Here is a 25,782-nt window from a genome sequence, read left to right as displayed (position 1 = left end):
GCGGGGGTGAGGAGCCTTCATCATTCATGATTCGGGTCAGGCTGTAAATATGCCTGTTGTCACCAGCATCCAGCTGGGCAAGCTCTGGGAATGCGGACCTGCGCACAAACGTCAGGACCGAGCAGGGACAAGTGGCATCCAGGGCCCTGGAAGATACCACGTGCTTCCAAATCCCTAAAGGCTGTGAGAGGTCCAGTGGGACTTAGAACACTGTCTTTAGCTGGGCCAATTGGGATTCCATATTTTAAAGTCTAAAACTATAATAAAAATGACCAACTATCCGATGTTCAAAATAATTTGAGCAGCTATGGTAAGTCCTCTAGTTTTTGCTATTGGTAACGGTTGTCTTGCTTTATTCAGGGCAGTCTAGCTCCGTGAATCCCCTTGCAAACCTCCCGTTCAGGCTCATTTCCCTCTATTGCCATGAAGACTTCTGGAGACTCTGACAAGCTCCTATGTCAAGTCCAGGGCCTTGATGTCTGCAGACCCCACCTTGCCTTCCAGGCTGCCGTCCCTGCGGGGAAAGAAGCGAGGTCCTGCTGATAGGACACCTTCTTGGCCAGCCCATGCAGGGGCTTCATGATCTCGCTTCTTTATCTCAGGTCATCCCTACTCTGCAACCCCCACTGACACCCCCTAGCCCCGCTGTGTCCCCATAGCCCTGAGCCCACCCTGCAGCCCTGTGGATGAGGCTCAGGTCACCACCCAAACTGGTGGGCCCAGGTCTTCTCTGAGTCTCCTTCATGGCGGGGGAAGGGGGAGGGCTCTCTCCACTGTGGGCCAGCAGAAGGCTGGGTTCAGAGAAGGAAATGGTAAAGAATAATGACCTGCCAGGGCAAGAAGTGTCCTGTGACTGTCACCTCTCTGGGCCCTTGCTGTCAGGACAGGCACGCAGGCAGATTTACAGACACAGTGGAAGGGGGCGGGGTGCTCAGCCCCTCCCTGTTGGGGACATGGAGGCCCACTTCGGGGCCTGGGCTGAGTTGGGCACGGTGTCCTGCAATCCTGTGAATATTTAGCTGGTTCTGTCCCCTTTGCTGGCTCCTGCCTATGTAAACAGCCACCAGAGTTGGGGAGGCAGAAGCCGGTGGCAGCGGCGGGGACAGGAGACCGTGGGGAGGGAAGAGGGCCGTGGGGAGGGAACCGTGGGGGACCGTGGGGAGGGAAGAGGGCCGAGGCTCACAAAGAGGATAGGACGGAAGGACGCTGACTGAGGGAGCCACCTCTGAGCCCCACCATGGACAGCAGGGCGTGGGGTGCCTTCATCCTCTGCTTGCTGAGCCCATTGCCAATTGTGAGTAGCAGACACAGACCCTCCTACCTCTCCTGCTGGGCTCCAGATCTGGGAGCCACAGGGCTATATGGGGGGTCTAGCTGGAGCCTGGTGGGGCCCCCACTGCTCTTCCCCAGCACAGGAGTTTCTTCCTATTAAGCAGGTTGCTGGCCATGGCTCAGAGACCCCCTGCCCCCTCTCCCCCCCTTCCCTCCTCCCCTTCCCTTCCTCCCTCCCCTTCCCCTTGCAGCTGCTTGGCTCCAGGTAGCTCTGACTAGGAAAACCTGGCTAAGCTGAGTTAGCCTCCCCGTTGCTTCCCTCCAGGCCCTGTCTGGGCCCTCTGGGGGAGGCTGTTAGGGCCTCTCTGGCTCTGCTCGTGTCTCCCAAGTCTTCTCTGAGCTACAGGTCCCTAATTCTTCCACAAAATCTCCAGACCCCTCCCCATTCCCAGCATCCCAGGAGCCACATTTGGTTGCGGCCTCTTAAAAGGGTGTGGCCGGGGACCCAGTAGGTCTGCTCAGTAAGTGGAGAACAGCTGCTCCCTTCCCGCATTTGGGGGACTGTTCCTCTCTTGATACGCCCGGGGCTGGAGGAGCTCTGGCAAACTGATGTGCTGGAGAGTGGGGTGCCGGTCGGGGCCCTCCCTGAATGTGCTGCGATTTCCCGACATGTTCCAGGTATACGGCATAGCGATTTGACAAGTTTCTATGTTCTGCTGTGCTCTCCCCAAGTGTAGCTCCCATCTGTCACCCCACAACGTTAGTACAATACCCTCGACTTTATTCCCTGTGCTGTACCTTTCCTCCCTGTGCCTCTCCTTCACCTGTTTTGCCCTCCCCCGCCTTTTTTTTTTTTTTTTTGCCATACAGGTAACTTCTTTTGCCTTCCCTTCTGCAGTGAAGGAGTCTTCTTCATCTCATCTATGTGCACCCCACCATAACCACGCGCGCTCTCTCTCACCTCCCCACCAACCCCCCAGCCTCCCCCCGCCTCCCCTCTGCCTCCTTCACATCTCCTTATCTGGCTCTGACATTCCTGCCTCCCTCTTATAAGGACCTCCTGTCCACCCAGATAAGCCAGGATAATCTCCCCATCAGAAGATCTTTAACTTAATAATCCCCAGCTACAAAATCCCTTTGGCCCTGCCAGAGAGCATATTCAGTTTTCAGGGATTAGGATGTAGACATTGCGTGTACGAGGGGCATTGTTCCGCCTACCAAGGTACTTTGTGCAGAATTGCATCCAGGGAGCAGGAGAGCAGAATGGGGGGCGGAAAGCAGGGATGGAGGAAAAGCCCCGCACAGATGAGTTGTGGGCTCAGCCAGCTCCAGGAGATCTTTGGAAGACTTGTGTTCAATGTGTCTCAGAACTTACTCCCATGAAATGAAATCGGGACGCATCTGTCCAAATGTCCATCTTTCTTTCCTTCCTCCCTCCCCCACTTCCTTCCTTCCTGTCTTCCTTCCTCCTTTCCTTCCTTCCTTCCTTCCTTCCTTCCTTCCTTCCTTCCTTCCTTCCCTCTTCCTTTCCCTCCTCCACCAAGTGCCTTTGCCAGTGCCATGAGCCAGGCCCTGTGCTTAGGAGCAGGGGCGCAGAAATGCACCAGGCTTTGTCTCTGTCCTAAGGTCACTGGGACCAGAGAGCCCCGAAGGAGCAGCCGATCAGCTTGGCCTATCCCCTTACCTCCTTCCCGCAGGTATCTAGCCATGTGCACCCAGAGTGCGACTTCATCACCCAACTGAGAGAGGATGAGAGGTCGTGTCTGCAAGCAGCAGAAGGGAAGCCCAACACCACCCTGGGTACGCCGCTTGGGAGGGAGGGGGTGGCTTCTCGATTCCTTTATCTCCTCCAGCCTCATCACTCCGAATGCCGGAGGGGCCCGTCCCCCCGAGTCTGCTCTGCTCCCATCTCTCTGCAGGCTGCCCGAGCACGTGGGATGGGCTGCTGTGCTGGCCGATGGCAGGCTCCGGCGAGTGGGTGACTCTCTCTTGCCCCGATTTCTTCTCCCACTTCAGCTCAGAGCCAGGTGAGGGTTCCGGGTGTGGTGGTAAGTGGGGGAGATGAGGTGGTTTCATCTGGTGATGCCAGAATATGGCAGGCACAGCCCTGGCTTTGGGCGCAGTAGATCTGGATTTGAACACCAACTTCCCATCTTCCCATGTGACCTTGGGCAAGTCACTCAGCCTCCTGACCCTCAGCTTCCTGACCTGTGACCTGGGGAAAACAAGAACATTAACCTTATAGGGGGTGAGGATTGGTGGGCAGAGCATGGAAGTGCCGGACCCAGGCCCTGACCCCAAGTGAATGTTCTGTGGGTGTTAGCGGGAGGGCTGTCTATGGGGTGGAGGGGGCAGAAGCTATCTGACTGTTCAGGTGCTACCAGCTGCCTAGTGGGGGGAGGGAGGAAGGGCTGCACCTGGAACCCAGGACCCTGGAGGGAGGAACACCCCCTCTTTGCCAGTGGGAGGAGCTGTCTGCAGACCCTGCCAGTGTCACTGGATGGTCCACAACTCCCCCACCCGTCCTGGAGAGAGAGAAGGAGCGATAACCAGTTCTCTGTTCCCACCTCTGCATGCCTCCCAGGGGCTGTGAAGCGGGATTGCACTATCATGGGCTGGTCTGAGCCCTTCCCACCTTACCCTGTGGCCTGCCCTGTGCCCCTAGAGCTGCTGACGGAGGAGGTAAGAGGCTTCTGGCATCTTGGAGGAAAGGTCATCATGGATGTTTGTAAGGATGGTGGCCTGCATAACTGGAGGGGTTACCATTTCCATTGTAGCTAGCAGGTTGGAATACTAATTGCAGAAGTTTCCAGAAGACGGTAGTGTCTGGAAAAAGAGGGCCCAGGTCTTTTGCTAATTGCCCAAGGGTGACACGTGGGCCACGTGGGCCATGGTGCTGGGAAAGAGGGGAGGCAGAGGGCAGGGCGGGAGTTGTGCTGGCTGCCTTCTCCTTGGCATGCCCTCTCTGTGCCCAGGCCTCCAGGGCAGGAGTTTTGAGTGGTTCCAGGGAAACAGAGGCTCCTAGTGGTCCTGGGCACGTTCCTTCCCTTCTCTGGTCCTCAGTCCGTGGAGAGGTGTGCACGCCCTGCACTTCCAAATTGAGCAGGGCCTTTGCAAAGTGCTTCTGTACCCTCAGTCCCGTATCTCTTTCCCCTCAGCCCTGCAAGGCAAGGCATGAGTCTGACCATTTTTCCGATGAAAAAACAGACAGAGTTTGGTGATTGCCTGCATCCCTCAGGGGTCCGCGATCCCCTCCCTCAGGCTGCACCCTCTATCTCCATCTCAGGGTGGGGGTATGGTGCCCAGGCTGGACTTTGATGGATCCAAATACTTGGTCATAGAAAGAACTTTTCCCTGTGGCTATTGCTGGCTGCACCCTTTCTTTGGGGGATGTTGTGTGCCCAAGATGGTGAGGCAGTAGGATGTCAGCAAACAAGCCCCATTTCCTTGTGAGCTTTTCTCATTCCTCAATGAATGAAGAATATACCAGTGAATGAAGCTGTAATTTCTCTGCTGTCTGTCCCACCCCAGGAACAGTGAGAGTCAATCGTCTCCCTGTCCCCTCCCTCACCACCCCCCACCGCCACCGCCCACCAGCAGGTCAGGTGCGAGACAGGCTGTAAGCAAACACTTCTGTTCCTGAGGGAGCTTGCCACGGTTCCCACGGGTGCCCCTGGCCCCAGATGGGGAGTTCTGGGGTAGAACTGAGAGCCTTCGCCTGCTCCGTCATCAAGCCTCCCCTTCCCCAAAGTGCAGCCACTGAGACTTTCTCTGTCTCTACCCTCCCAGAAATCCTACTTCTCCACAGTGAAGATCATCTATACCCTGGGCCATAGTATCTCCGTCGTGACCCTCTCCGTGGCCATTGCCATCCTGGTTGCTCTCAGGTTTGCCGTCCTCTTCGCCTGCTCGAGAACCTTCGCTGCCTCCTTATTGCCCACAGCACTAAGCCTGATTCCTTGCCTGGATGTTCCGGAGGTTCCCGGATCTAGGCACCATGGCCATTCCTGGCTTTTCCTTTCCTTTCCCCAGCATGTCCTCTTTCCACCCCTTGCAATCCAGGACTCCCTGCCATCTCTACACCTTTGCTCATGTGGAACTTACTCGATTGGCTTGGAATGCCCAGTTCCTTTGTTCTTGATATACTGATGTCTGTCAAAATTCGAAGCCCAAGTCCCATTTGCTTTAAGAATCCTCTTTGCCTCTCCCCATGATACCCTTCTTGACAATCCCAACCCTTTGACCATTGCCCCTCTTGAGACCCCCCCAACTTCAGAGTCTGAGCCCCACAACATGGCTTGTGCTGTTGTCTGTCTCATGGGGCTGTGCCTCATCTCTCTGAGCACGTAGGAGGCTCCCCTGGGCAGCACCCTGCCCTTTCTGCCTCTGTCCCCTGCCTCTGAGCTCCCCAGAGGCAGGGGCTGGTCCTCTCTGTCTTCTCGCCCATGCTGAGCCTGGGGCAGTGGCTGGTCAGCTGTCCTGCATGGCTACACCTGAAGCTCCAAGTGCAGCCCCGTCTGACTCAAGTCAGTTCGGTTTGCCTCCCACCATGCTCACCGTCCTCCCTCCCCGCTCCTCCAGGAGGCTGCACTGTCCCCGGAACTACATCCACACCCAGCTGTTTGTCACCTTCATCCTCAAGGCGGGTGCTGTGTTCCTGAAGGACGCCACCCTCTTCCACGGGGAGAACACAGATCACTGCAGCTTCTCCACGGTAACAGCTGTGGCTGGAGGGCCCCGGGGTGGGTTGGGGGGAAGGAAGGCTGCATTAGAGACAGAGATGGGCCCGTCCAGTCCTGGGGGCTGACCCTGGGGCCCTGCAATTGTCGGTTACAGGACAGGAAACACCCTCTCCCTTCCCACTCCTCCCCAGAGTCAGGTCCTAAATCCCCATGCCAGTTCTTGGATCCTGGGGCTGATCCATGTCATTTCCATTACCCACGTTCCCCTTCCCGTTCCTTATTCTGTACTCCAACCTAGCCCACACTTCGCCCCAGCAGTCTTTGCATTTCCTACCTCCCTGAACATGCCAGCCTGTCTGTGGCTGGGTGTGGGTGTGTGGGGGGGTGAGGCAGAGCTGGGTCCCTCCCTCAAGAAGCACCCAAGGGGCCTAGGGGACAGAATGTACCAGGTTATGAGACCACTGAGTGGGGGAGGGAGTGTTGAGAACTGGGCTTCAGGGAGCAGGTGGCTTTGGAGCTGGGAGGGGGTGAGAGGGAGGGAGGACACGTTAAATGGAGGGATGAGGGTGAACAGACTCTCACAGACAGGAAAACATGAAGCATGTCCAAGAACCAGAGAAGGCATAGGGGGACAGGAAGGTGGGAGAAGCAGAGGAGAATGAAAATAAAAGACAGCTGGGGGCAATGTGGAGGCCCTGCACTCTCCAGGCACACTAAAACTGTGCTGGATATGGACAGATACACAGGCGGACAAACCAACAATGACCTTAATGAACAAATGAAAGAAATAATAATGATACATATTGAGCACTTACGTGGTGCCATTGCACTAAACGCTTTGCATATATTACCACCTTTTATTTCCTACGTGTATTTTCATTTTAGTCCCGTTTGTACGTGAGTGGGCCTGGGGCCAAGCTCAGGCCACCTGAGCTCAGAGGTGGTGCTCCTCACCCCCGACCGATGAGCAAGTCTTGCGGTGAATGAGCGAATGCAGGGTGAGGGCCCGTATGTTTGCAGAAATGAATGGGGATCCATATCCACAGCTCTGGGGATGGACATGGGGTCAGGAAGGACTGAATGCAAGTGAAAATAGTAGCAATTCATATGCAGAGTTTCCATCCAATCCTCATGATGAGGCCATGTGAAAGGTATTGGAAGCATTTCCTTTGACAGATGAAAAGGTGAGGTCTGGGAGGTTACCCAGCTAATACCTGCTAAATGTGAACGCAGATCCCAAATCTGCGCTCTTAACCACCACATTATTCTACCACGGCCCCTCTGGGGCAGCCCAGGGTGGAGGGGCCTGGGTCGGGTGGGGGCCCCAGTGGGTGTCCAGCTCTGAAGAAGCCAGGCCCCCGGCCCACAGGTTCTGTGCAAGGTCTCTGTGGCCTCCTCCCATTTCGCCACCATGACCAACTTCAGCTGGCTGTTGGTGGAAGCCGTGTACCTGACCTGCCTCTTGGCCTCCAAGTCGCCCAGCACAAGGCGAGCCTTCTGGTGGCTGGTTCTTGCCGGCTGGGGTGAGCACCGAGGCTGGGTAGGGCACCAGGGGCTAGGGGAGGGCTGGGAATGCACAGGGAACTCACCCAAAGGTCCCTTCAGCTCACTGATGATGACACAAGGCCCGGGGGGGAAGGGACAGCAGCCTGTAGTCCTCCAGCTTCCGGGTCCCACCTTCCCGGTGCCCCATTTGGCTGGCAGTGGCGGTGGCAGGTAGGGACAGATCTCTGAGCCGAGGATGCAGACCCCTTACTTGTGTCTCCTCTGTACCCCCACAGGGCTTCCTCTGCTCTTCACTGGCCTGTGGGTGTGTTGCAAGGTGGCCTTTGAGGATGTGGTGTGAGTCTGGGGGGCTACCTCATCCCACGGCGCTGGGTCCCCCTGGGGAGTGGGCTGGACAATCAAGCAGTGTGGCGGTCCCCCAAGCTGGGGAGAGGAGGAGGAGACCCCAGTCCTGCCTTCAGGGAACTCCCAGGCTCGGGCGCAAGATGGGAAGGCCACTGCGGACAGCATGGAAGGGGCAGGACCTGGGGTGGGAGGGGCCCTCAGATTCTCAGGGTGCTGGGTTCAGGGAGAGGTGAGGGTTGGGGACACAGTAAATAGGGGCCTCCTGGAACAGGGGAGGTTTTGGGGCCAGCAAGAAGCAGCTAGGTGGAGAGAGAGAGAGAGGGTAAGCCTAGCATGGATTGATGCGTCCCTTTGGAAGGGGGTCCCACTGGCTGAGAGAGGAGATAAGGCTGGGTGGGCATTTTTGGTGCCCCCATCAGTCCCGGCCTGTCCTCTCCTTAGGTGCTGGGACCTGGATGACAGCTCCCCTTACTGGTGGATCATCAAAGGGCCCATCGTCCTCTCTGTTGGGGTCAGTCCCTGGGGCAAGCGCCCTCTGCTTTATTCTGCCTGGGTCGGCCGAGGGGGTTTTGGGCAGGAAACCTGACTCCTGGCTGGGAGTCAGGAGACCGGGGTTCTTCAGCCTGGCTCTGCCAGCTTCTCTGTGAGGCCCTCTCTGGCCCTCAGTGTTGGTAAAACTAGGGGGGTGGTCTCCATAGTACTTGGGCGCCTTCTAGCTCAGAGTTGTGATGTGTCTGGTGCCTGACTGTAGATCATGTGCCACCGCAGTGAGGCTGGTGTGGGGGCAGTGGAAGGAGGGCGGTAGCTGAACCCACCCCCGGCTGCCATGCTGAAAACAGGGCAGCCGGGACTGGTTTACGTGGCCTTGGGGAACGTGCGCTTGCCCCCCATTTTACCAAAAGTGGGGGACACCTGCTTTGTGCCAGAGTAGACCCTGGGAGGGTCTACTTTATTCCAGGGGCTGGAGAGGGAGGGGGACACTGAGTTCCACATGGGACCCCCCAGTCTCCAGGATACAAGTTCTAGAGCAATGACCTCTACAGCCCTCTACCTGCACATCCCCTCTGTCTCAAGGATTTGGGGTTTCTAATTCCCAAAGAGGCCCCGACCCAGGCCACCAGGGCCACTCCTGACTCTTGCCTTTTACCTTCCCGCATCTCTATTTCCAGGTGAATTTTGGGCTTTTTCTCAATATTATCCGCATCCTGCTGAGGAAACTGGAGCCGGCTCAGGGCAGCCTCCACACCAAGTCTCAGTACTGGTAACGTGTGTGCACACGTGTGTGCATTCGGGGACACTGGGGACATAACCGGAGTGGGAGTCAGTGTGGTTCTGTTTCATTCACTCTCCTGAACCGTCCTCTTCCCTAAGCTTCCAGGGAGAGAGTAGATCTGGTCCCTGTCCTCTAGGAGATTCCCCCCAACCCCCAAGTGGGGACGATGGAGGCTCCAAATATCCAGTTACCAGGCCAAACGGACTGATGAGTGCTGGGGTCCATTTCTGTGGGATCCTGCGGAAGGAGAACTTTTCTAGATGAGGGGATGGGAGTGAGGTTTGGTTAGGGAAGACTTCCTGGGGGAGGTGGTCTTTGAACTAGACTTTGATGCATAGATGTTGACTGGAAAAAAATTGAGCATTTGGCAGTGAGAACAGCAAGATCCATGGTCCCGAAGTAAAGAAGCCCTGCATTGTACCGCACTGTGTTTGGGGAGGCTGGTGTTCTCCAGGGTCCCTGGTGCAGAGAGTCTGTATGGGGAACTGATGGAAAGTGGGAGTGAGCAGGGGACATGTGGGAGTTTCTAATTCCAGCCTTGGGTGCCTAGGGCTTGTCTTCCCCTGCAGGCGTCTCTCTAAATCAACGCTTCTCCTCATCCCGCTGTTTGGAATTCACTATGTCATCTTCAACTTTCTGCCTGACAGTGCTGGCCTGGGCATCCGCCTCCCCCTGGAGTTGGGACTGGGCTCCTTCCAGGTGAGGGCCCCCACAGGGACTCTTCCCACCAAGTCCCTGGGCAGGAGGGAGGCAGTGCTGCCCACAGGTTTGGTTGAGTTCATGGTAGGTTGAGGGTTACGAGGCTGGTTATTCTTTCTTTCATCCGTCTGTCTTTCTATGCATTCAACTTTCCCTGAACCCATCTACTCATCCATTTACCCATCCATCCACTGATCATCCATCCATCCTCCATCTATCTATCCATCTATCCATCCACCTACCTATTTACCCATGCATCTATCATCCACTCATCTGTCCATCGCTCATTTACTGAGCATCTCTTATGTGCCAGGATCTGTGCTCAATACTGGGAGCTGCAGAAATAAAGAAAATCAGAGAAACAGGATCAACAGTACAGCCTTAGCAGGCTTGTTGTGATGATTACATGAAACAATGTGCCTGGCACCTCCTTCCCTTTCCCCAAAGACGTGGCCCAGGCCACAGCCTGCGGGTAGGTGGAGGAAAAGATAGTAGAAAGATGGTGGACATCTTATGGCCAGGCCATTGTATTCTGATGTGGTCCTTTCTCTTTGGCCCCACAGGGCTTCATCGTTGCCATCCTGTATTGCTTCCTCAACCAAGAGGTATATAACTCTCCAAGCTATCCTTAGTCATTGAGTCTTCCCTCCCACCAGACCTAAGGCCACTTCTCTTCTTCCCAGGCCCTGTAAATTCCAGCTCAAACCTTGACTCCTATGATTCTTTGGGAAGCTTAGTCTGCCCTGAGCTTCTAGATCAAGATGAACCTGATTGCTTCCTGTTAATGTCCTTTATCCATCCCTCCTCTGGGTTGGACTAAATATACTATCCATTCAGGACCAGGGATGGTCTAAAAGGATCCCCCAGTTCTGTGCTCCTAAAACTGAACAAAAGTGAGAGTGGAGGAGGGAATAAGCCAGCTCTAGGAGAGACAGGGAAAACAGAGACAGAGGAACTGAAAAAGTCAGGGCAGACATAAAGGGGACTAGGAAAACAGAGTCAGGTGCAGCAGCAGAGACTACGATGGAGAACAGAGCCAGGGATCCGGAGAGAAAGCACCTGGAAGAGAGGGCCTTATGAAAAGAACGGACCAAACAGAGGAGGACACACCCGTGACTAGACAGATAGTGCCAATATGCTTGTAGAAATATGGAAAGATGGCAGAGAGAGGAAAATGAAAACATCCCACCCAGGAGGCACCTTACACCTGTCCCTTGGGACAGACTAGCTTTGTGGGAGAGGTGGGAGAATTTAGCTTAGTGCCCTGGACCCCAGGCCCTGCTGCTGTGTGCACGGCAGAGTGATGGGCTCCCTCTTGTGGCATGGATTTGCCGTGGGCTCTGATCTGCCGAAGACCTGGGTGCACGTGCCATCTGTCAGCTGTGAAATGGCGCTCACCCCTCTCCTGCCACCTCTGTCCCTGACTGGCTCCCACTCCGCTGACTCTTCACTCCCACCCCAGCCACCCTGAGTCTCACACAGCCTTACCAGGTGTCTGGGTGCACACACAGGATTGCAGTATCTGTTTGTAGTGGCTGTTGGGTCCTGTAGGCATTGACAGGGGTGAGGAACAGCCCTGGCTGAGGCTGGGGGGACCTGGGAAAGAGGCTTCCATGGAGAGCTGTGAAGGGATCCGTCCCGGGAAATCATATTGAAGACCAGATAGTTGTATAACTCTGGTGATGGGGAGTTTACTACTCATAAATAGCTCTTCTGTTGTTAAGCACCTGTGGGGAAGCTCACCTTTACGTTGAACAGAAATCTGTCTCCCTTTTGTCTTTCACTATAGCCCAAGTTCAGCTGTCGGGAGGGGGGGTGGTCACAGCCTCTCAGCTCCCTCTGACCCCAACAGCCCCTTGGAGATGTGACAATTCAGATTCCCCTGTCCTCCCCCACCCCCACCCAGGTGCTTTTCTTTCAGGAATCCCAGTCCCCTCACCTGCAGCTCCTTAGACAGGGTTCCGTCTTCTCTCCCTTTAGGTCATATCCTCTGGACAGGTTCCCAGTGGCCATAGTTCAGTTCAGTGGGCAGGGAAGGACTGAATCCCAGAGCAGGGGATGGGAAGTACTCAGGGAGGACAGTGTGGTTAGTTGGCCAGAAATGGAAGAAAGCACCCATAGAAAATGTCTTTAACCGGACTCACATAAAGGCGGTGCTAAAAGTTAGAGAAAAGAGCTAAAGGGAATGGCCAGGAATACTCACAGGAAGGAGGAAGTAGTATCTTCCAGAGATAATACTTAGTGGTAGCTACGGCCAATCATGGCTTCTCCTCTCCCAGGAGTCCATGTCTATGTCTCTCCTGTGTGGGCTCTCCCTATACCCTGGAGTGGAGCACAGAAGTAGAAGTGGGACCTTCCTAACATCTTCTCCCTTGCCCCTGGAGGTGAGGACTGAGATCTCGCGGAGGTGGCATGGCCATGACCCTGAGCTGCTGCCCGCCTGGAGGGCCCGCACCAAGTGGACAATGCCTTCCCCCTCTGGGGTGAGGGTGTTGACGTCTGCCTGCTAGGCTGGCCACATCACGTGACTGGAGCCCACACCTGAACTTGGGCAGCTCCAGTGGGCCCACCACCCTCTGCAGGAGCAAGAGGGACCAGCGCCCCGGAGAGCCCTCAGGCCACACCTCCGCCGCAGCTGCTGCCCCGCCCTGGGCAGGGGCAACCCTTTCACCCTGTCCTGCACCTGTCCCGCACCTGACCCTGGGTCCCTGAGTGTCTACCTCTGACCTCCTCGGTTGCTCTGCCTCCATTCTCCTGTTCCTCCTCCTGGACTCTGGGCCATAGCCAAAGGCCAGAGGAGCCAATAAACTTGTAAACGAATAGATACGGAGTTTGAGTGAATACACGTGCCCCAAGGGGAGGGACCTACAGCCTTGATTTGATCTCTGGTGCACAAATGCCTTTATCATTCCTCTGCTGTGTTCCATCCCCATTATTAGTCTGCGCAAGAATCCTCCTGCTTAATTTATTCTTAAGATGTATTCTTTTTTTTTTTTTTTTAAGATTTTATTTATTTATTTGACAGAGACACAGCAAGAGAGGGAACACAAGCAGGGGGAGTGGGTGAGGGAGAAGCAGGCTCCCCACTGAGCAGGGAGCCCGATGTGGGGCTCAATCCCAGGACCCTGGGATCATGACCTGAGCCGAAGGCAGACGCTTAACGACTGAGCCACCCAGGCGCCCCTCTTAAGACGTGTTCTCTCTTGTCTCTATCTCTAATCCCATCCCTCTCCTCCCATAGGCAAACATCCCAATGTGTTTAATGTGAATATTTGTGTTTCTGCGTGTTCTTGCAAAATAGGTAGTATTTCGTGGGTGTCTGTACTTTCGATTTACAGAAATTTTGTTGGTTATATGCTCCATCCTGCTTCTAACATTTTCCCCTCAGCATTCTGCTTTGAAGACATCCACCCGTGTTGCCGTGTGCTCATCTGGTCTCCTGTTTTGACTGCCATATGGTGCCACATGGTGTGATCGCCCACGTCTGACCCGTCCTGTCTCCCCCTCTCCCCCGCAGGTGAATATTCACGCACTTGTCCCCTCATGCACCCGTCCAAGTGAGCCTTTCTCCAGGACACAGACCCAGGAGCAAAAGTGCCGGGTCATCTCATATGCCTTTTCTTCTGAGATGAGGCACCGGCAGATTGTGCTCCAGAATGCCTGCAAAATCTGCACTCCCACCAGCAGCTCCACCAACACTTGGCATTACCCAGCTTTTTAATGTTTGCAAGTCAAATGGGTGTAAAGTGACATCTCATTGTTGTTTCACTTTGCATTTCTCTGATAACTAATGAGTGTGAGCATCTCTTCCAGTGCCTGTTAGCCTTTTGGGTTTGTTCTTCTGGAAATCGCTTGGGTCCCTTACCCTATTTTTCTCCGGCATGGAGATCTCCCAATTCTAGGTCTTTCCCTTATGTTCTCTCCATTGTGTGCCTTCCTGTGTCCTTACTGCCTGCTGCCCCCAACTCGGGTGAGGGCCCCTGATGTAATGCATCATCACGGGCAGTCCTTCCCCCACCCTGATCTTTGGCGGCAGGGAGGAGAATGAGAACTGGGTGCTGTCCCTGGGAATGTGTTTGTAGACTGATGGGAGATTTGAGTGCAGAGAACAGGCAGAAATGGACCCTGCAGATTAGGATGAAATCGTTCCCATTCTTGGTCAGCCCACAGCAGATCTGTGGTGTGAAACTCAGCTCCATTCCCTGGCCTCCAGGAAGCCTTCCAGTCCTCTCTGCCATTCTTGCTCTGATGCACACACCCCAACCCTCAAAGTCATGAGGGTTCCAGTGAAAGGAGACTCAGCCAGATGAAACCCAAGGTCACATTGGTGGCCACGATGCCCAACTACCCAGCACCTTCTTGGTCAGACAAATGTCAAGGTGTGATTCCAGTCTAAGAACCTTCCTTTAGCCTCAGATCATAAAAGTAATTCATATTCATTGCAGGGCATTGAGAGATGTAGACAGGATTTAAAAAGAAAACAAAAAATCAGCCATAAAAATCAGCCATAATCTTATTACCCAAAGATAGTCACTGTTGATATTTTGGTATGTTTCCTGAAAAATTTTTTTTCCTCTGCATTTCTGAACCATCTTGAGATCATACTGTATTTATAAATTTGTATTTTTTATACTTAAAACAAACATACACTGTATAAAAATGGCCAATAAGCACATAAAAAGATGCCGACTGTCATTAGTCTTTGGGGAAACTGCGAATCAAAACCACAATGAGATATTGATTCAGCCCACTAGGACGGCTGGAAGGAAAAAATAGATAGCAACAAGCATTGGCCAGGTTGTGGAGAAATTGGAATTCTTCTACATTGCTGGTGGGAATGTAAAGTGGTGCAGTTGGCTTGGCAGACAGTCTGATGGTCCCTCAAAAAGTCCAGCATTGGGTTGCCATACAACCCAGCAAATCCACTCCAAGGCACATAGGCAAGAACATGGAAAACCTCCATCTGTACAAAAACTGGTATATGAGTACTCCCAGCAGTGGTATGCCTCATTGCCAAAAGATGGAAACCCAAATGTTCACCATTTGGCGAGTGGATAAACAAAATGACATAGATCCATACAGTGGAATATTATTCTGTAATAAAAGGGAATGAAGTATGGACACGTGCTACATGGATGAACCGTAAAACATGGTGCTCAGTGAAAGAAGCCAGGCACAAAGGGCCACCTATCATAGGATTCCATTTCTGTGAATTTATGTCCAGAATAGACAAATCTGTAGTGACAGAAAGTAGGTTTGAGGTTTTCAGGGGCTGGGGGAGGGGAAAATGGGAACTGACTGCTGGTGCCTGTGGGGGTTTCTTTCAGGGGTGACAAAATGTTCTAGAATTCGCTAGTGGTGAGAGTTTCACCCTCTGTGCCTGAAACCCCTGAATTGTACAGCTGAAAAGGGTGACATTTATGACATGTGAATTATCATCTCTCGATAAAGTTACTTAAAAAGAGTCAACAGGTTGTTGCTACAGAACACTGTAAGACTTTTTTCCTGCCACATAATTTGGGAGGCCTATCGAATATTCTTTGTTTAGCCAAAAATTACTTGACAAGTCTTCTACTGGTGCAAGTTTTTTTTTTTTTTTTTTTTTAAAGATTTTTTATTTATTTATTTGAGACAGAGAGAATGAGAGAGACAGAGAGCACATGAGAGGGGGGAGGGTCAGAGGGAGAAGCAGGCTCCCTGCCGAGCAGAGAGCCCGATGCGGGACTCGATCCAGGGACTCCAGGATCATGACCTGAGCCGAAGGCAGTCGCTTAACCAACTGAGCCACCCAGGCGCCCAACTGGTGCAAGTTTTAAAAAAGCCATAGTTGCAATGGCAAACTTCCTTGCAGACAATTCTTCATGTACATCTCAAAAAGAGAAAAGCTTCAGAACAAACTCCTAGACCTAGCATGTTTGACCCCATGCAATGCACACGAGAAGCCTTTTAATTCCTACTGGCAAGCTGTCTCCCCGAAGAGCTGGCCTGTGCATTCTTGCACGGGGGGGGGGTGAGTGTGACCGTTTCTCTGCCTCGTCATTATCCTCAACAGCTTTGTCAGCCTGAGAGTCAAATGGTGGGCTCTCGGAGCTTCGCTGGTGTTAGCAGTTAGTGTTAACGGTTAGTTCATGGTTAGTGTGAGTGGTTAGTTAGCAGTTAGCCTTCGCAGTTACTTCGTGGGGGTAGCAGTGGTGGAAGTGGAAGCTCGTTCCCTGAATTGCCCATCCCTTTGCTAGAAGCTTCACTCGTAGCTGGAAGTCTACGCCTCGCTCCCTTCCGGTTTCAACTGGAACCTCAAATTCCTGCTACTTTTCTAGTCTCTTCCACCATGGGACCTGGACTGGGACTACAGTGATGGTTCCGATGGTGACTGGGCCCATTCCTTGACTGGCCAACCCTTCCCTTCTCACGGCTCAGCATGCACTTCTGCAGCAGGAGGAGGGGCTTATCAGGCGACTTCCGAGGGCTCAGAAGGGACCTGGAACGAGGGGAGTTGAGAAGAGCAATGCTCAACTTGGCCACCAGGTGGCGGAACAACCGCGGCCGAGAACCCTGGCTGGGCTGAGGCAGTGCCGTAGGAGGACCGACCACGGGAACAGGGCGCTTGCCTCCCAGGGCCTAGCCTGGGGCACAGTGGGCCCAGGGGGCTGCTGGAAGAAGGCGCTTCTGCTCTGGCCAGCATAGGACGGCTCCAGTTTTGAGGTGGACGAAACTGGGAATCGGAGGGCGTGCCGGAGAGAGAGAACTGGTGTTCATTGGAGTCTGTGCAGAGTTCCGATGCGAAGGGGGTTGCCTTGGGCCCCTGGTTTTGTACGGGATGGCAGGGCAGGATTTGCCATCACCCACATTGATCTCCCTTCCAGCAAGCTGCTCCCTCAGGCCCTGAAAGGAGTTTCCGAAATGGAAGGAAGAAATTTAACTTCTCTTGTGTTGTGGTCAGCCCGTGTTCCTTTACACTGTGCGGCAGAAGCAGGGATAAAAATGAGTGGCCCCCCTCACCCCAGGAGTGTTGGGGTGATCCCCAGAGGTGAGCCCTAACCTGGATGTAAGACCAGGCATGTGAGACTCAGACTTTCTGGACCGTGGGAGCTCAGAGGACAGAGTGTGGGTGAGGGTAGGAACAGTCAGGGAAGGCCTCCTGGGGGAGGGGACTTGTGTCCCTTGTATAGACCTTAGAACCTCACCAGGCCAAGTGCCACCATCTGCTGGGCAGGAAGCAAGAATGTGGCTGGTTTCAGCTCGGGGAACAATGCTTGGAGGAATGGTCCGGCAGGATGGGAATGTGAGCATTAGATCCAGGCTTGGCTTCCCCCAGGGACGTTCATAGGCATTCCTGTTAGGGCTCTGGGCCCTGCTGGGCTGCCCATTCTTTCACTTGGTAAGGATTTCCAAAGTACTTGCTTAGGCAGCAGGCACTCTGCTAGAGCCTAGAAATAGGGGCAAACCACTCCAGAGCGTTCCTGCACAGGAGGCTTCTGGTCTGGTTAGAGCAGATAAGACTGAGGACTCTACTGGAAACAACAGGACCCCTCAGGCTGGGTTAAACAGAAACATGGTGTATTCGGGGACGTGAGGGAGCTCGCTTGTCTCCAGGAGAGCGGCCAACAGCAGTGCGCAGCCCCACCAGGGGATCACTGTGACGAATTCCCCACCGCACCACCTTCGCTAGCAGACAGAGCTGCTCACGCCAATAATACCGTGGACAGAATGCCAGACACACTCATGGCTGTCCTGAAAAGCCGAACTCCTCCACTGCCATGCTTGCTAAAAACTTGATTCCACCTGGCACTGGCTTCCTCTTGTTTTTCTCTTCCAAACCTAAGTCTACAGACTAGGTCCTGACCCTGCCCACCAGGGGCGCGGTGGGGAGGCTGGGACAGCCAGTTCTGACTTCTGCCTTTGGACAGGGTCTGCAGACCGTGGCAAGCTCCTCAGACGTAGGAAGGGCATTCAGAATATGCTGGCTGGCCACAAACATGACAGATGTCCAGTGCTGGGAGGCGATCGTGCCACTCAAACAATTGCATAATAATGGTGGCAGGTAATGCCAGGAGAAATAGAGGACCATAAGAACAAATATCTGAAGGACCAAATCTAGTCTGAGAATGTTAAAAAAAAAATGCTTTCTGGGGAAGGGACATCTAAGCTGAGAGCGAGAATTTGGGGTGATACCACTTTCCTTGGGGGGCACCACCTGACAGAGAGAGTCTTCTGGGGTTTTGCCCAGAAGACTTCACTGTATTTGCAAACAAGGGTCTGTGCTGGGGACCTGTGGGTCAGGGCGCGGAAGCGGCAGCAGTTTAGGTGAGGTGTTGAGAGAGAGATCTGGCAGGACGGGCGGGTACGTCGGAGGGGAAGTGTGGGGCTGCTTGTGGGGTCTTTAGCCATGGACAGGCCCCCACTGGAGCAAAAGGCAACGCTGTTGGGAGTCTGGGAGAAGGGCGCTGGAGGGAACGACAGGAGGGGCTGCATCCCCCAGGCACGGGGGTTCCCCAGCATGAAGGCTGGTGATGTCAGAGGGGGCCCAGCCAGGGGTGGGTGATGTGGAATGGGGAGCACAGGACAAACTGGATAGACATCCAAGACAAGGCCGCAGATGCAGAGGCCCCCCGAGCAGGTGGCAGGGGTCACGAAAGACCCAGGCACTTGCCCCCACCCTCTGGAAGCCTAATGTGTCCAGCCTGGCAGTCCCACGATGGCCTCATCCTCCCAACTTCGGGGCTGTCAGGTGCCCAGGCCCTGGAACCATTAGGAACAAGCCTGCCTACAGAGGTAGAGCCAGACTTTGGAGACCAAGAAATCACAAACCACAGGTGATGTCTGGGACTTTTGTTTTTGAGAGTCCGTTCTGTCTCTGTGTGCTGTGTGCATCTCTTGGGTGGCTACTTCTCTTCCAGAGAGCTCCCACTCTGGGTCTCTGTGCCTCCGCCCCCTACCCCCCTTCCTTTCTCTCTGTCTCTATCTCTCTGGCTCTCCCTCTCTCTGGCTCTCTCTCTGTCCCTGTTGGTCTGTTTCTCTCTGTTTCCATCTCCCTCTGTCTTTCTTTCTCTTACGGGGCCCCAGCTTCCCGCCGTGGGAAGCGGTGGGACAGCGCATGGGGTAGCTGGCCTGTCTCTATGATCCTGGCTGTCTGGGCACCGGGGCTGGCCGGAGGTGGCTGGAGCTTTCTCTTGCATCCAGATGGCCAGCTGCCTGCATCTGTCAGAATTCTTCTCGGCTCCCCTCCACCCAGCCCCCACAACTGCTTTTCTCTTTCCTCCCTGTCTTCCCTCCAGACTGTTCTAACCCCTGCATGCCTTCCAGAGCCGGAGTGCTGTGTGTGTGTGTGTGTGTGTGTACTGGGTACCAGGGGAGGACAGGTGGGATGACACAAGCCAAGTTCACGGACCCTCCCTGTGGGCGTCCCCGGGTGCAGGTCAGGCTGCTGGGGCTGCCGGGCAGCCGGTACCCTGCCTCAGAAGCACCGTGTAAGTGGTGCAGCCCAGGGCACATTCCCATGGTTACAGGGCTGGGAAAGGCCAGCAGCTGGGTGGCCCCCAGCTCCACTGGGCGCGGTGCTGGCACGGAGCAGCTCTGGGCTCCCGCTGGGCAGGTCTCCCCCCCGCCCCCCCGCCCCACAACAGCCCATGGCCTGTGGAGTCAGGTGGAAGGCAAACAGCCCCCGGAGCAGCCTCTGGGAAGGCCGAAGGCTCTGTGGGGGGTGGATGGCCATGGGAACGAAAGCCTTGCGCACCAGCTGGCTCAGCACAGACCTGACACTGAGTCCTGGCCTTGCCCCCAGGCCAACCCCTGACTGCAACCCAGATCCCTTCTGCAGCCCCTTCCTCAGTCCGAACCGGGCCGACCTGGAGCCCTCACCAAACACAGCCTCAGCCCTCCACCTGGGCCCTGCCGAAATCTTGATCTTGACCCTGACCCCAGCTTTAGTCTTCTGGTCTTCTGCATACTCCCACTGGAGCTGTGCCCTGGGGATCAAACAGAAAGGAGGGAAGGATCTGGAGACCTAAGTCCTGCTTTTGGGGGCAGGTATGCATGCTGAGAACAGATGTGGGAGGGACTCGGGCCAGCCGCACTGGGGGTTCAAAGGTCGGAGGTCAGTTGGGGGGTCAGAGCAATTCGAGGAGTCCTCCTGGGAGAGGCAGTGGCATGTTGGGCCCAAAAGGATGAATAGGATTAGAAGAGGGGAAAGATCCTGGCAGGGGGAGCAGCTGACACGAAGGTGGGGAGACCCAGAGCACACGACCCGTTTGATCAAATTAGGTCTTTCAGAAAGGGATAGTGCTGTGTGTGTAGAGGTTTCTCTGGGTTTAGTTGTGCATGGCTGGAGCACAGGAAGTGTCCTGGAGGATAGGGTGAGGGACAGTTAGCAGGGTCCAGTGAAATCTCTTTAAAAGGAGACTTGCAGAGGCCCTGGCACAGCCTCGGTGGGAAGATCTTCATGCCGGGCGCCCGTGAGCCTCGACAGCTGGGGCATCTCCCACTTGGCAGAGGCAGGACGGCTCCTCCTGCTGGTGTTCCAATTCTGGAAGCGTCAACCTCCTCTGCCTGGAATTCCGCCCCCCCCGGGATCCCAGGAGTAATTCCTGACTCTCCATTGGAAGGTTCTGAAGCCTCTTCCCAACGTGACAAGGAAGTTCCTTTCCACAGCCTAGGCTGGACCAGCACAGCTCCCCAGCCTCATCCTTTTTCACCCCCTCCTCCGCTGCCCTGCCCTGGCCATGCCCACCTTCTCTAGGTCCCCAGAACCCCTGGGGCTGTGCTCCTATCAGCTCAACTGTCACTTTCCCTGGCACCGCCCACAGCTGCTGCCTTCCACTTAATCCCTATTCAGCGTCAATGTTACCTCCTCAGAGAGGCCTGGCCTGACTGCCTGGTGACATCGCTCACTGTCACATTGCATGTGCTTGTTTTTATTTTCTTCATGGCACTCAGTGCTAATCCCAGTCGATTCTCCATATTCGCGGTAGTTATGTTCCATAACGTGGCTGGGAACATTGAATTAGCAAATACAGAACCGTTGCTCCCAGGAGAGATGCAGGGCGGGGCAAAGCCTCTGTCCACCACGTTTTCGTCCTCCAGTCTATGTGTAACCTTGTTTTCTGTGTGCTTCTGTTTGCAGACACCTTATTTAATATGCATTATTGACTCATTAACATTGAGCTCAAGGCCAGTGGCGCTGTAACTCCTGAGTGAAAGAAACTTGCCTAGCACACGTAATTTTCTCCATGAGGCGCATCACCGCCCCCTGGCACCGAGGAACCCTGGCCAGCACATCTGCACTGGGCTTGAGGGCCATTTTAAATAGCAGGATCACCAACACCAGCACAAAAATGTGAAAAACGTGCCAGTAAACAGACCATGAAAAAGATGGCTTGTTTACAGTGTGTGAGCTGAGAAAAGAAGATAGGGAGTCTCCTTGCTGGACCTCGGCCGGAAACAGGTGCTTCGGGCCCCTCAAGTTCTCCACTGCTCTGTTCGGGTCTGAGGTGACTGACAGGTGAGTATTGACTTGGGCTACAAACAACCTTAGCTGGCAGGCAAACACGCGCACACGGAATCTGCAAATAACGAGGGTCGACTGTATGTTATTTACGTTTTCATGTTTATGGCCAGGCCTCCCGTCTTCATTGCCCCATTCCCAGCACCAGAGTCAAGGTCAAGATTCAGAGTAGGCACCTGATAAAGATACACTAACACCCACACCCCCACACATTCATTTACACACACGCATACGCCCAGAATCATTAGGAGTTCTCAAAGTAGAAAAGATGGGACATCTCTCTTCCTGCTGCCCCTCCCTTGGGCACCCCAGGCAAGGGAGAAAAGGAAGATTCTGGAAAAGGGCGGTAGGTGAGAGTCCTTGCCCTAAAACTTTCCCTCTCGCTGGCCTCCCATCCTGACGGCCATGCCTGCCATCCACCGGAGGGAAAGCAGTGTGTGGGCACGTGTGCTGTTTAAACTCCCTCCCGTAGGAATCCGTGTGGACCCACGCAGCGTGTAGGCAGCCTGGCTGAGGTGCTCTGGGTCCCGGCCGAGCAAGAGCAGGTCGTGCGTGCGTGCGCGCGTGCGTGCGCGCTCGAGTGGAGGCGTGTGCGCGGGCACGTGCTCCAGCCCTGCCCTGCCGAGCGAGGCCTGCTGGCTTCCCAGCCCCTGGTAGAGCGTGTAATCATGGGAAATTTCCCAGCCCGGAACTAAAATGAAGGCTGCCCCTGCAGCCACAAGCCCTGTTGGGGCAGCCAAGCAGCCGGGAGGAGGCTCTGCTAGGAGCTGGGACTTCTGGGGAGGCTGGGGTGGGGACCGGGCGGAGAGGCCGCGGAGCGGAGAGGCCGCGGAGCGGAGAGGCCGCGGAGCGGAGAGGCCGCGGAGCGGAGAGGCCGCGGAGCGGAGAGGCCGCGGAGCGGAGAGGCCGCGGAGCGGAGAGCGGAGGGCAGCCTCTTGCACTTGTCCTGCACCTACGAAGTGTCAAGCCCTGGGGCCAGCGAGTTCTGCGCTTCGGCCAGCTTCAACCTCACAGCAGCCGTGCGACGTAGGGACTGTCCCAGTCGTACCGATGCTAGACCTGGCCTCCCAGAGGTTGTTCAGGCCATGACGCTCCTAACTAGCAGAGCTGGGGTTTGAACGCAGCGCTGGGCAGGGAAAGGGGTGCCCTATGGGCCAAGGAGGAACGGGTCCCCTTGGGGGAGGTTTGATTCTCTGGTTTTTAGTATTTGGTGTTTGGCGTAAGGAACGCCCAAAAGAGGCCCTTGCGCACCCCACGGTCCCCCGCAGGCGGCTCTGCTGGGCGGGAGGGCCCTCCTTGAGAGGGTCTGAAGCAGCCTCTCAGGAGCCTCTGGCTCTTGGGTGTGTCTGCCGGGCCTCTTGATGGCCCCGCGGGGACCTAGTGAGGATGGTCACGTGGCCGTGGACACGTGCACCACCAGTCCACACAACCCCGAACCAGGCTGGTGGCGAACCCCACTGCTTCACACCAGCCCCTCAGTCCTTTCCGTGTTTGGGTTCCGACCAGCATTTCATGTTCTTTTTTTTTTTTTTTTTAAAGATTTTATTTATTTATTTGAGACGGAGAGAATGAGAGAGACAGAGAGCACATGAGAGGGGGGAGAGTCAGAGGGAGAAGCAGGCTTCCTGCTGAGCAGGGAGCCCGATGCGGGACTCGATCCCGGGACTCCGGGATCATGACCTGAGCCGAAGGCAGTCGCTTAACCAACTGAGCCACCCAGGCGCCCAGCATTTCATGTTCTTAATGAAATGGAAGAAAATAGAGCACATCACACCTAGTGGGGGTAAGTACAGTGTCTCGAAATGTATTTTACATATAGATGCATGTTAATGCTGAATCACAATGAAAACTGTATTTTGCACTGAGGGTGAGGTAAAAACAAGTCTGGGAAACAGTCCTCTAGGTTTTGGGTCCTATTTAGGTTCCTGCAGCCGCTGCAGCAGCCTAGGATCTCCCACGGGGCTGAGCCTGGAGGCCCCCAGCTCCCCCAACTGCTGAACCCAGCCTGGCTGGGGTAGGGGCACGCAGGGAGAGAAGCCGCCTGATTTATTGATGGGTCCTAGCTAAAAGGGACCATTGTGCAATCATGCTCACTTTAGTTGTAACATCTCTTCAGCCTTGTGGAAATCAGTAGCATATCCTCTCCGTTCCACAGATAAGGAAACTGAGGCTCAGACAGCTTCATCCGCTGCCCAAAGTCATGCAGCTCATGCACATCCTAAGTGGGTTCAAATCTAGGTCTGAATGACCCTCTTCACGTGTGATTGCAGCACTTCCTCTGGGCCCCTCTGGGACTCAGGTAGGCAGTGACCAGAATGTACCCTGAGCCTCGCACCCCACCTCCGTGGTGGTCACCTCCTCCTCCCTCCTGTACCCCCAGTGGTGGCTCCAGCCAAGTTCCTCTGAGGCTGCCTCCCCTGAGGGCCTGAGGGATTCTGGGGGTCTAATGAGAAGCAGCTTATTAATCCTGTGACCCTGAGGCAGGGCGGCTCCGGGGAGGCATGCTGGGGGCGTGGGGAGGGTCCAGCCTCCTGCTGAGCCTGTTGAGCAATCCTGGGGCCTGCAGCACAGCCCAGCCCTGGGTTCATTTCTCCATTCTCCTTTCCCCAGGCAATTGGGCAATTCACAGCAGGCCGCCTAAGGGCCAAGGCCACATTGCTAGTGCCCTGGAGGGCGAGTTCTCCTGTGGGAGCTCCACCTTCACAGAGCTTCCTGGAGCCCCACGAGGCTGCCCCTTGGGCCTTTGGCTTCCCTCGCTCTGCCCTGCCCAAGGCCCAAGCCCAGGCCTCCGCCCTCAAAGCTGACATGTTCCTCTGGGGTACAGGAGTGAGCATGAATCTGGAGTTAGTCGGACCTGGGTTCATGCCAGGGCTGGATTCAAAGAACAGGGTGGCTACTGCCACCCCCAATCACTGTGATTCAAAATAAGCCCCATTATCTGCCAGCCCCTCCAGTAGCTCTCCTGTGTCCTCAAAGTCAAATGCGAAAAGTCTTCGGATGGCCCACACAGGGCTACCAAGGCTTCCAGGTTCTGCCTTTTTGGACTCATCTCCTTTTTTCTTTCCTTCCTTCGCCTGGCTCCAGCCGTGCTGGCCTCCTTGCTGTTCCTGCCCCAGGGCCTTTGCACTTGTTATTCCTTCTGCATGGAGCAGTTTCCCCTCAGATGCCCACACGGCTACTCCTTTAACTCAGACCAAATGGCACTCTGCAGTCCCAGCGGCAGCTCACGGCGTGCCTTCTGCCACTTCCTTGCTTTACAGTCTTCTCTATGGCACCTAGGACTAAAATACGGTATGACTTACATACCTTGTTTATCATCTATCTCTCTCCATTAGAATGTAAGCTCCCTGAGGGTGGGGTTTTTTTGTTTCATTTGTTCAACAGTGCCTAACACAGAGCAGGCATTAGAAAGATGTTTGTAGAAATGAATTGAAATAGAATTAACATGTCAAGAGGTCCAGAATTCTGATTTCTCCCATGACTTCCCTCAAGCTTCCATATCAAATTCTTTGAAACCAAAGTCATTAAAGAACTCTTTCTTTGATGTCCCTGCTTTGCTCTAGACCTTTCCTTGGGCAGGATCCGGCTCTGATTTGAGGCCTGGCTCCACCACGGCTTTCCTGGGGGCCAGGCCCTGTGCTAGGCACTGTAAATACAGATGCCCTCCTGCAGCTCACAGGCTATGGGAGGAACAGGCAACAATGACAGCAGTGTGACGGGGAGGCTGCGAGCACCCACAGGAGGGGACAGTGGTGCAGACAGAACAGCCTGCAGAGAACTGCCTGGGTCTCAGAGCAGTGGGTGTGGGGGGGGGTCACTTAACATCTTAGAGCCTATTTTCTCATGGTGGGTCAACTTGCAGATCAAATGGCATGGGATCAGTACTGAAAAGTGACATGCCTCCAGAAGGGCAGGGCAGAGATTAGTAAACCCATTATACAGATTTTGCCATGTTGATCTTTTCCCATGTGTCGCTTCCTCCTTCTTCCCTACATTTCAGTCACATTGAGGGCTCCTGCAGCCTGGGACTCTGTCTGCTTCTCTTGCCTCCTTCTTGCCCCCATCTCGGCAAAGCCCAGACTTATCCTTGGCCTATTAGGACATTGGGACTCAGAGAGGGAGAGTGACTTGCCCATGGTCACACAGCAAATCAGAGTTTGGGCAGGGGCTAGGACCCAGCCGAAGGCCTTCCCCCCACCAGATCTGTGTTCTTGGGATCCCCTGCTTCTAGTCTGGGTTTCCCTGGAGGATGCCATGGCCCCTGACCCTGCTGAGCCTTCACTGATTTCTCCAGCACCCTTGGGGCCACCAAACTCGGGCCTGTCGGGGCAGGCTGGAGGCGTGGGAGTCAGGGCAAAGCCAGTTCTCACTGAGGCCTTTGTGTGCCTTCTCCAGGGCTCTCCACTGCCCTCTTTCCCCACCCCCTCCTCTCTCTGGAGAGCATTTTTTTGGGGCAGACTCTCCCGAGGCTCAAGAATACTGATCTTCAAGGCTCGAGGAGCTGT

The 25,782-nt window shown here is 54.9% G+C and overlaps 1 protein-coding gene across 1 annotated transcript; it reads left to right on the top strand.

Moving 5' to 3' along the window:
- The first annotated feature begins 1,237 nt into the window (after positions 1-1,237).
- GHRHR (growth hormone releasing hormone receptor) lies at positions 1,238-12,526 on the top strand. The gene is made up of 13 exons (XM_081799681.1): positions 1,238-1,294; positions 2,970-3,072; positions 3,192-3,299; positions 3,857-3,954; positions 5,062-5,159; positions 5,854-5,986; positions 7,324-7,477; positions 7,736-7,796; positions 8,247-8,316; positions 8,975-9,066; positions 9,648-9,777; positions 10,341-10,382; positions 12,162-12,526. Exons 1-13 carry the CDS (start codon positions 1,238-1,240, stop codon positions 12,285-12,287), a joined length of 1,272 nt encoding a protein of 423 aa, XP_081655807.1. The 3' UTR covers positions 12,288-12,526.
- Positions 12,527-25,782: the final 13,256 nt, after the last annotated feature.

This window comes from Leptonychotes weddellii, chromosome 12 (genome assembly GCF_054177405.1).
Source record: "Leptonychotes weddellii isolate Sample4059 chromosome 12, ASM5417740v2, whole genome shotgun sequence".
Lineage (NCBI taxonomy): Eukaryota > Metazoa > Chordata > Mammalia > Carnivora > Phocidae > Leptonychotes > Leptonychotes weddellii.
Note: the sequence above shows the minus strand (reverse complement) of the source record. Positions and strands in the feature narration are given on the sequence as shown.

What these genes read in the sequence shown, in the direction of transcription:
- GHRHR (XM_081799681.1), top strand. Translation starts at nt 1,238, where the DNA reads ATGGACAGCAGGGCGTGGGGTGCCTTCATCCTCTGCTTGCTGAGCCCA. An exon ending in CCATCGTCCTCTCTGTTGGG is followed by an intron (nt 8,317 to 8,974) that starts GTCAGTCCCTGG and finishes CTCTATTTCCAG; the next exon opens with GTGAATTTTGGGCTTTTTCT. An exon ending in ATTGCTTCCTCAACCAAGAG is followed by an intron (nt 10,383 to 12,161) that starts GTATATAACTCT and finishes TTGCCCCTGGAG; the next exon opens with GTGAGGACTGAGATCTCGCG.